Here is a 9,178-nt window from a genome sequence, read left to right as displayed (position 1 = left end):
GTTGTTATGATCTTGCTAGCACCTAACACCACCACCACAATGCATTTCACATAGGAATTTAGTTTTGTGCTGGTACTATTCTTGGTAATGATGGTCTTTTACATTTTAATGGGTTTGTTTTGTTTTTGTTTTTATCATTCTAGCCTGTCTTGAAGGAACCAGATTAAACATGTAATACAGCTGAAATATTTTGTTTTTAAAAGACCTTTTAGACAAAGGGGGGAAAAAAGACCTTTAGAACTTGTTTGTTTTTGTTAATTTTTATTTTTTTGTTGTTGTTGTTATGTGCCGTCGAGTCGTTTGTGACTCATAGCGACCCTATGTACAACCGCCCTAAACCGTGCTCTATCCTGTGCCAATCTCATTGCCTCTGACACACCCATCCTGATTACCCCAGTCACTGAATCAATCCACCTCATAGAGGGTCTTCCCCTCCTGCACTGTCCCTCTACTCTACCCAGCATGATGTCCCTCTCTAAAGACCTGTCTCTCCTTACAACATGTCCAAAGTACACCTAACTATTTCATCATCTGGCTTCTCAGAACTGATTAGAAGTTTAAAGCACATGGAGTCATTAAAACTATCAAATGCATATTCAGGAATCCGTAGAAAATGCCTGAATGAGGGAGATTGGAAGTGTACATCTACACTTTATAGATAGGTACTGTCAAGCCCTGAACAAAGTAGCAGTCTTCATATTGAGCCTCACAAATGTAGTAATTTACGTTTATAATAATAATAATAATAATAATAATTCATTGTTCAGGAAAGTAACAGTTATTGTTAAAAAAAGGTTGATATTGTAAAAGCATTTTACTAAAAACCAAACGTTTCATTTTGATGTATTATAGGAATAGGGTCCTATTAAGGGTCTGGATAACTCTTGTAAAGGGTTGGGGGGAAAAGAAGTCTGTTATGTCATGCAAGGTAAAGACTTCCACAAGTGTATTCATTAAGTGACATATCAAATGGATTCCCTTCTTGCTGAAGCAGCCAGTGTCCTCTTATGAAATTAAATATGTTACAGGAAAAAAGAGGGAAGGGGAAGGGGTGAGGGGAACAACAAGAAATAGTTTCTGCTCCAGCACCTGGCCTCACAAGTGCCTGTAGATATGTTGTGATGTTGGCTTGATGTTTTGGCAAGACATTAGCCTATCTGGAGTAACCCTGTGCCTATCTGGTCTCCGAGCTAGCAAAGGCTTTTAAAACTTTTACCTTTATGGAATACTTCATTAGCTAGCAGGGCTTTCTTATAGCATTTTTTAAAAAGTTACTCCGCAAATATTATTTAGTCATTACATTAAATAATTGAATATGAAATTTGATTCTGTAGTTTGAGGGGTATTTGTTTTTTCATTCCCAAAATAGAATAGGTAAGTTGATAGTACCATCACTATCTGCTGTTGCCTAGAATATTGGAAATGGATACTTCTGCCTCAAAGAGTAGTAAGTGCTGTGTTTAGTACTTGCTGCTATATAAAATAATAATTGCTACATTCTGTGACAAAAAAAAGAAACTTTCTTTCCAGCAAAGTGATAAACTCAATTTCAATGAATGAAATTTTGTGATTTTTAACCATCAGCTACAGTAGAGATGGGACAAAGGCTTCACTTCTGACTTGTTATTATAAAGACTTTAAATGAATATTTAAAACTGGAAAAGGAATTCTATCTTGTGTATTCTCTGTTGTTGTTTTTCTGTACCACTGAGGAAGCTGACGCTCCAGCGGGTTTTCAGAGACGGTAAATCGCGCTGGTGTTGATTGCCCCTCTTGCTCCTGTGAGGGCAGCTGGTGGATTTGAACCACGTAGCTCTGCCTTGGCAGCACAGTTCCTTACTACCATGCCACCAGAGCTCCAGTGTGTTCTCAGTACAGACAGTTAAATTGACAATATAAAAACATTTTATCTTTGCACTACACTGCGAGTGTATCTCCTTATGTGGTCTGAGTTTTGATGTCTACAAAATTAATTTTAGTTGTCTTTAATCAGATTGAAGGAGATCTGATATTTGTGATTGTGAGAAATAGTGGTTGTGATTAACTGGGATTCATAATAGCATTTCTACAAAGGTTACAATGTCCAAGAGTAAAGAAAGGAAACAAAGTAAATGTTCCTTTAAAAAAAGTGGCCTAAAAAAAAAAATCAAAATTTAAAAAAAAAGTGGCCTGCAGATAAAGGAATTGTGATTAAAGTTTCAGGCTGTGATTTTATAGGATGTTGCTTTGTGAACCCAGACCATACTTCTCTGGCGATTTGAACCCTTCAGCAACTCCTCAGGAGAAAGATGGGTCATCTCCTGTGCAGTTGACAGCTTTGGAAATTCAGTGGAGGGTCAGCTGAGAGTGGTTCTGAGTCATTGTTCATTAATTTGATTTCCACTCCCTCCTCTTCTCACTGAAAGATGTTAAACACTAGGAAAGTTAACTGTGTGGAGAACTAGTAACTTCTGGATTTACAAAATGCATGTGTTTTGCTGAAATAGAATAATCTGTTTAAGTTAGGCAGGACTCATTAAAAGTGTGACTTCTAAGTTTAAACATAGAAGAATTTGTATATAAGGTTATCCTGTATTACTTTTTAGAATTTTATGTCATAGACTTTAGTGCCTTGGGAACAAATAATTGTACTGTCTTTGAAGGAACTTTGCAAATTCCCTAATTGTACTCACCTCCTCCCTCACATCTTTAAGTCTTCAAAATTAAAGCAGCTGTAAGTAATAGAAGCTTCAAACATAAAGTAGTAGCTCTGGGGGCTTAGTACATTAGGTCTTGGACTGCTAACCCATATGTCGGTGGTTCAATCCACCAGCTACTTTATGAGAGAAAGGTGGGTAGTTTTTACCAACAAAGTTTTACGCCTGGGAGACCTGATGGAGGGAATACTGTGAAACAAGTCCACAGCAATGGATTTCATTTCTGGTTTATGAGTAATATATATCATTTAACAATTTAAACTATTTTCGAACACTAGGTGTGTTTTTGCTAATGAAATGAATGTAAACTAAACTCGAAGTCTAACGTTTCTTTTTCTTTGTCCTGTAGGCATTTTTTGATGTGCCATCTCTTTGCAGCATGGACACCAAATTACTCCCTGCAGACTTTGGAACTGCCGGTGAACTTATCTTTTACAGTTTCCCAGGAGACTTCTTAGTAGCCTCTTCCTTTTTTTGAATTAGTATTAGAAAGTTAAGATCAAAATGAGTTCAAGCCTATGGAGTCAAGAAAAAGTGACTTCACCCTACTGGGAAGAGCGGATATTTTATTTGCTGCTTCAAGAATGTAGTGTGACGGACAAACAAACTCAGAAGCTGCTGAAAGTGCCCAAGGGGAGCATAGGCCAGTACATTCAAGATCGTTCTTTGGGGCACTCGAGAATTCCTTCTGCAAAAGGCAAGAAGAACCAGATTGGATTAAAACTTTTAGAGCAGCCTCATGCCGTTCTTTTTGTTGATGAAAAGGATGTCGTGGAAATAACTGAAAAATTCACAGAGTTACTTTTGGCAATCACCAACTGTGAGGAGAGATTCAGCCTGTTTAAAAACAGAAATAGACTAAGTAAAGGCCTCCAAATAGATGTGGGGTGCCATGTGAAAGTCCAGCTGAGGTCTGGGGAAGAAAAGTTTCCTGGAGTCGTGCGCTTCCGAGGACCCCTGTTAGCAGAGAGGACGGTGTCCGGAATATTCTTTGGAGTAGAATTGCTGGTATGTTTGAGAAACTATTTTATATGTTTTGGTTTGTATGTCTGGCCTTTTTTTAGTGTGAGTATATCTTTGAATGCTCACATGTATTTTTTTACCCCCTTTTTTATGCAAAATACATTTTCACGAAGTAAGCATGTAATTTTTCATATTTGGATTTTTAGGATTTATTTTTAATGATAATGTGAGATAATGCAAAACATTCTTACATCTCTTCTTTAAACTGCTTGTGACACTTACTGGAAGTCGTGATGGCATAGTGTATTGCATGGGTGACTGCCATCAGAAAGGTGAGTGGTTTGAATCCAGCTTCTCTGCAGGAGGAATATAAAGCAGTCTACTTTCAACAAGACTTCTATTGTTGGGGACCTCATGGAGGGTGGCCTCGCGTCAGAGCCACCTTGACAGCCGTGGGGTTTGCGGTGGATCCTATCTTGTTCGTTGCTGTAGAGCTGATTGTAATTTATGTTGACCCTGTGTGCTTCGGGGTAGAACTGTTCCACTGGGTAGACTGCTCAGTAGTAGAAGAACTCATTGGCCTGTAGTCTTTACGGAAGCAAATTCCAGGCCTTTTCTTCTGTGGTACCATCTATATGGTAGTACCTGTGGGTGGGGTTTGAACCACAAACCTTTAGCTTTATAGTATTTAAATGGGATTCATTTGCTCCACTGAGGGACCTGGTTTTAAAAGTTATTATTGAGGGACCTGGCTCTAAAAGTTATTGTTTTTGTTGAGTACCGTGGAGTCGGAACTGACCCATAACTGACCCTCCAGCAGGTTTTCAGAGGCGGTAAATCACAAGGGAAGGGAATGCCATCTTTCTTCTGTGGAGCAGCTGGTGGATTTGAACTGTATACCTTTTCACTGGCAGCGCAGTTCCTTACCCCTAAGCCATCAGAAGCCCTTTACCTCCAACAGTTGTTGTTGTGTACTGTCAAGTCAGAACAGACCCATCGCTGACCCTCCAGTGGGTTTTCAGAGGCAGTTAATCGCACAGAAGGAGAGTGTCCTGTGGAGCAGCTAATGGATTTGAAACACGTGCCTTTGAGATTGCAGTGCAGTTCCTTACCACAAGGCCACCAGAGCTCCCTAGGAAATACAATTAAATCACAGTTATTAAACACTTTTTTTTAACTTCAGAAATTTTAGAGTTGTCTGTATTAAATTCTATCAGACTGTAATTACTCCACCAAGTTGTTAATTGTTAATTGTGACATTATCACTTGGGTGTTTTCAGCTTCTCTCCTAATGTGTGCTATTAAGTAATGATAGTTTGGATTAGATTTGAAAAGGAAGTTAGAATATTTTAAACTTGCTTGTAGTTATTATATAATACATGTGAAGATGATCTTGGGTTTTTTTTTATTTTACAAACTTTTTAAATTAATTTTAATGAACATTTACAGAGATTTTGGATTTCCATTCATTCATTGTTGCACTATTTTCTCTACCCACCCCCCGCCCGCTGCCGTTCGTTCCTCTTTTTTTTCCCCCTTGAAAGTCTGTTTTAATTGTCCCATTGCCACAGTGCCTGTCAGAACCAATTCTGATTAATCTCCTTTGTCAGTGTGTCTTTTGCCCTTTCCTATCACTCCTCCCTGAGAGAGATTTCACCCTGATTCATAAGGAAAAGGGGACCGCGTATTCTTTTAGCTACTTTCTGCTGAAGTGGGACGCTGTGGGTTTCAGGGTGAAGACCTTCTCTCACTACTTTAAAGGGCTTGGGGTTTTTTTTTAATGTTGCTTCTTTTTTATTATTATTAACTGAAAAAACCCAGGAGCTCTGTGATTATATTTCCAAACTTGATTCTCAAGTCCTTGAGTGTCAGTAACATTTTGTCATTCTTGGAGATAGAATTTCATGCCTTGTCTTAATAATATATTTTTAGCTGTGATTGTGAAGAATTGGGAATTTAAATCCCAGCTATGTCTTTTATTACCTTAGTTACCAAGTTACTGAACGAAATTCCTTAGCTCCTCTCAGTTTTCCTTCTTACCTGTAGAATGGTGATGCAAAGCCCCTTACCTGTAGAATGGTGATACAGCGCTCCCTCACTGTCATTGTTTCCTGATGCCTCCCCGTGGGGTTTCTGAGGCTGTAAATCATTACAGGAGGAAACGGCCTGCTCAGTTCAAACACAGGCCTTTTGAGAAACAGCACAGCACATCATGCACTGCTATGGCACCAGGGCGACCAAAGAATTGATAGTTATTTGCAATTTGCAGTACGTTTATGGTGTGTGCATGCAGGATTTAGCACAATGGCTGGTACCTAGTGCATGCTTATTTATTGGAACTAATGTTACTATTATTTTTAAATAAACTGTTCTTTTTTTTGGAAAAAATGATTGTCAAAGCCACAATACAGAATCTAGCCCAACATTTTAATAAATGTAATTCATCCTGGAGAGGGTTAAACCAGGCTGCTCCTTGGAGGCAAGGATTGTGAGACTTTGTCTGACATACTTTGAGCATGTTGTAAGGAGGGACTGGTCCTTGGAGAAGGACATCATGCTTGGGAGGGTGGAGGGATAGCGCAGAGGGGGAAGGCCCTCTATGAGGTGGATTGATTAAGTGACTGGGGTAATGGGGATGGGAGTGTCAGAGACGGTGCGATTGACACAGGACAGAGCAGGGTTTAGGGCTGTTGTACACAGGGTCACTATGAGTCGCAAGCAACTCGATGGCACATAACAACAAGACAACAACAACAATTTGTTCTTAAATTTTACTGAAAAAGGTTTTATTTCTGTGTTACATCATTTTATTTTAGCATCAAGTACAGCTTTTTTAATTTTGATTTTCAAAACCATCTTAAGTATAACAGGAGTTCTTTCAGGTATGATCCTCTGAGAATTCTTGTTGGGTTTTCTTTTTTTTTTTTTTTGGTTATGTTTCATCTGTCTATATCTTTGTATTTTCTCTTTCTTAAAAACTAGGAAGAAGGCCGTGGCCAAGGGTTCACTGATGGAATATATCAAGGAAAGCAGCTCTTTCAGTGCGACGAAGACTGTGGAGTGTTTGTTGCCATGGACAAAATAGAAATCATAGAAGATGATGACACAGGGTTGGAAAATGATTATGCAGGCCCAGTGGACACCATGCAAGTTGAACTTCCCCCTTTGGAAATAAATTCCAGGGTTTCTTTGAAGGTTGGAGAAACTTTAGAATCTGGAACTGTTATATTCTGTGATGTTTTGCCAGGAAAAGAAAATTTAGGATATTTTGTTGGTGTGGACATGGTAAGAACATTTTGGATTATATTACCTTTGTGAATATATTTCTTAGTTTTTTGGACCAATTTCAGTACAAATTGAGCACTCTGAATACTTAAAATGGGCCAGTTAAAAGGAATTTAAAAGAATGAGTTCAAGTTTAGGGAGCTCTGGTGCCCTAGCTGGTAAGGAGTGGGTGGTGCTTCCAGCCCAAAGTCAGGGGGTTTAAATCCAGCGGAGGAAAGGTGGGCAGGCTTGCGTGTGATTTACAGCCTCTGAAAACCTGCTGGAAGGTCAACTGTGAGTCAGTTCTGACTCGATGGCACATAACAACAGTAGCAACAATCTGAAGTAATTTAAAGGATGTGTTCTAATTTACGTTTGCTAGAAGAAAGGTATGGGACTGTAGATTGAGAATTAGATATCTTTTTTCCCCCCCAGCTTGCCTAAATTGGAATAATATTTTCAGCCTCTAAATATATCTATTTATAATTAGCCAGTAGATAGAAAACCAGCCAACCAAAAATAACCCATGTTTTCAACTGATGTGTTATTTTCCTTCATTTTGAAAAAGTTTTTTTTATCTTTTAGAAATTCGATATGCTTTAAAAAATATTTCGCAAAATTCTGTTGGTGCTGCTGAGAGTTTAATGTTTAATATTAAAATCTTTTAAGGAAATTGCCGGAGTATGAGGAAAAGCACATTGGTTCAGAGGGATAGACCATTTTGAGTGTTCTCTTAAGATGCCACTCGTTTCTGATGCAGCCTTACAATTATTATTCTTATTAATGAGCACATTCTACAGGCTAATTCCTTTGACAGGGTTGAGTATAAGACTTGTTCCTCGTGACTTCGTGGTGAGGAGTTGCACTGCCAAACTGAAGGCATGTGGTTTGAATCTACTAGTTATCAGTTACTATCAGTGCTCTTCACTGCATGTTCCGTCAGTTTCAGAATGAAAAAGTTGTTGTTGGTGGTGGTTGTTGTTAGATACTGTGAGGTTTGAAGCACCTCATCTTTGACCCTCCAGGGGATTTTCAGAGGCACTAAATCACACAGGAGGAGATTAACCATCTGTGCACAGATGGTATGCTGTTACAGCATTATACTTCAGGTGGATCTTGAAATTGTCTTTTTGACAAAAAGCAAAGTATTCATTATTAATATATGTAATTTAATTATAAGGTGGCAAGGAGTATGACACCATTCCTCATCCATTTGTCATTCCCAGCATAACAGATCACAGACTGATTATGGCTACTACCAGTCCAGGTCAGCCATTGACTTGCTCACTAGTCTGTGCCAAGAAATTTGGACTACAACTCACTGACTAATAACAGCTAATTTGGCCAGCTGACTGTAAGATCCATATTCATTCCCATTCCCCCCAAAAAGGATAGATACCCAGCAGAACACAGAAAGTATCAAGAAGTATCATTAGCATAACATGCAAGTAAAATCTTGCTGAAGATTATTAAAAAAATGACTAGTCTATTGACTGGGAACTGCTAGAAATTCAAGCTGAATTTAGAAGAGGCCATGGCACAAGGGATATCATTGCTGATGTCAGATGGATCTTGGCTAAAAGCACAGAATACTAGAAAGTTATTTACTTGTGATTTATTGACTGTGCAAAAGCATTTGACATGTGGATCATAACAAACTAAGAATAATATTGGGAAAAAATAGGGATCCCAGAACACATAATTATGCTTATGAGAAACCTAATTGTAACTGAGTAGTTGTTGTCTGAACAGAGCAAAAGGACAAGCTGTGTGTCAGGGTTGCATGTTTTCTCCATACCTATTCAGTCTGAATGCAGAACAAATCATTCTAGAAGCTGGACCATATGAAGAAGAATGTGACATCAGGCTTAGAGGAAGACTCATCAACAACCTGCTCTATGCAGATGGCACAACCTTGCTTGAGGAGGACTTGAAATGCCTGCTGCAGAAGATCAAAGGCTACAGCCTTCAACATTACATCTCAATATCAAGGAAACAAAAATCCTCCCTAGTAGGCAGCATCCTGATAGATGGAAAAAAGATTGAAGTTGTTAGCAGTTTCCTTTTACTTGGATCCACAATCAACACCCATGAGAAGTCAAAAAACGTGCTGCATTGAGAAAGTCTGCTGTCAAGGACCTCTCCAAAGTGCTAAAGAGAACTGATGTCAATTTAAAGACTAAGAGTTGCCTGATCTAGGTCATGATCTTTTCAGTTACTTCCTATGCGTCTGAGAATGGTCAATGAAGAAGAAT

General features: G+C 38.7%; 1 protein-coding gene across 2 annotated transcripts in view; it reads left to right on the top strand.

Annotated features, from left to right (window-relative positions):
* Positions 1-3,071: 3,071 nt before the first annotated feature.
* CYLD (cylindromatosis (turban tumor syndrome)) overlaps positions 3,072-9,178 on the top strand; it is a 46,503-nt gene continuing 40,396 nt past the window's right edge. The window contains exons 1-2 of one of the 2 annotated variants that reach the window (XM_006897106.1): positions 3,072-3,704; positions 6,642-6,944. In XM_006897106.1, coding sequence (XP_006897168.1) covers positions 3,201-3,704; positions 6,642-6,944 — 807 coding nt within the window. In that variant the 5' untranslated portion in view covers positions 3,072-3,200. The remainder of the gene's footprint in view (positions 3,705-6,641; positions 6,945-9,178) is intronic. The other variant, XM_006897107.1, reaches the window with a different exon arrangement.

This window comes from Elephantulus edwardii, unplaced genomic scaffold (genome assembly GCF_000299155.1).
Source record: "Elephantulus edwardii isolate Elephantulus edwardi_28Jun2011 unplaced genomic scaffold, EleEdw1.0 scaffold00201, whole genome shotgun sequence".
Lineage (NCBI taxonomy): Eukaryota > Metazoa > Chordata > Mammalia > Macroscelidea > Macroscelididae > Elephantulus > Elephantulus edwardii.
This window is presented reverse-complemented; position numbering and strand designations above follow the sequence as displayed.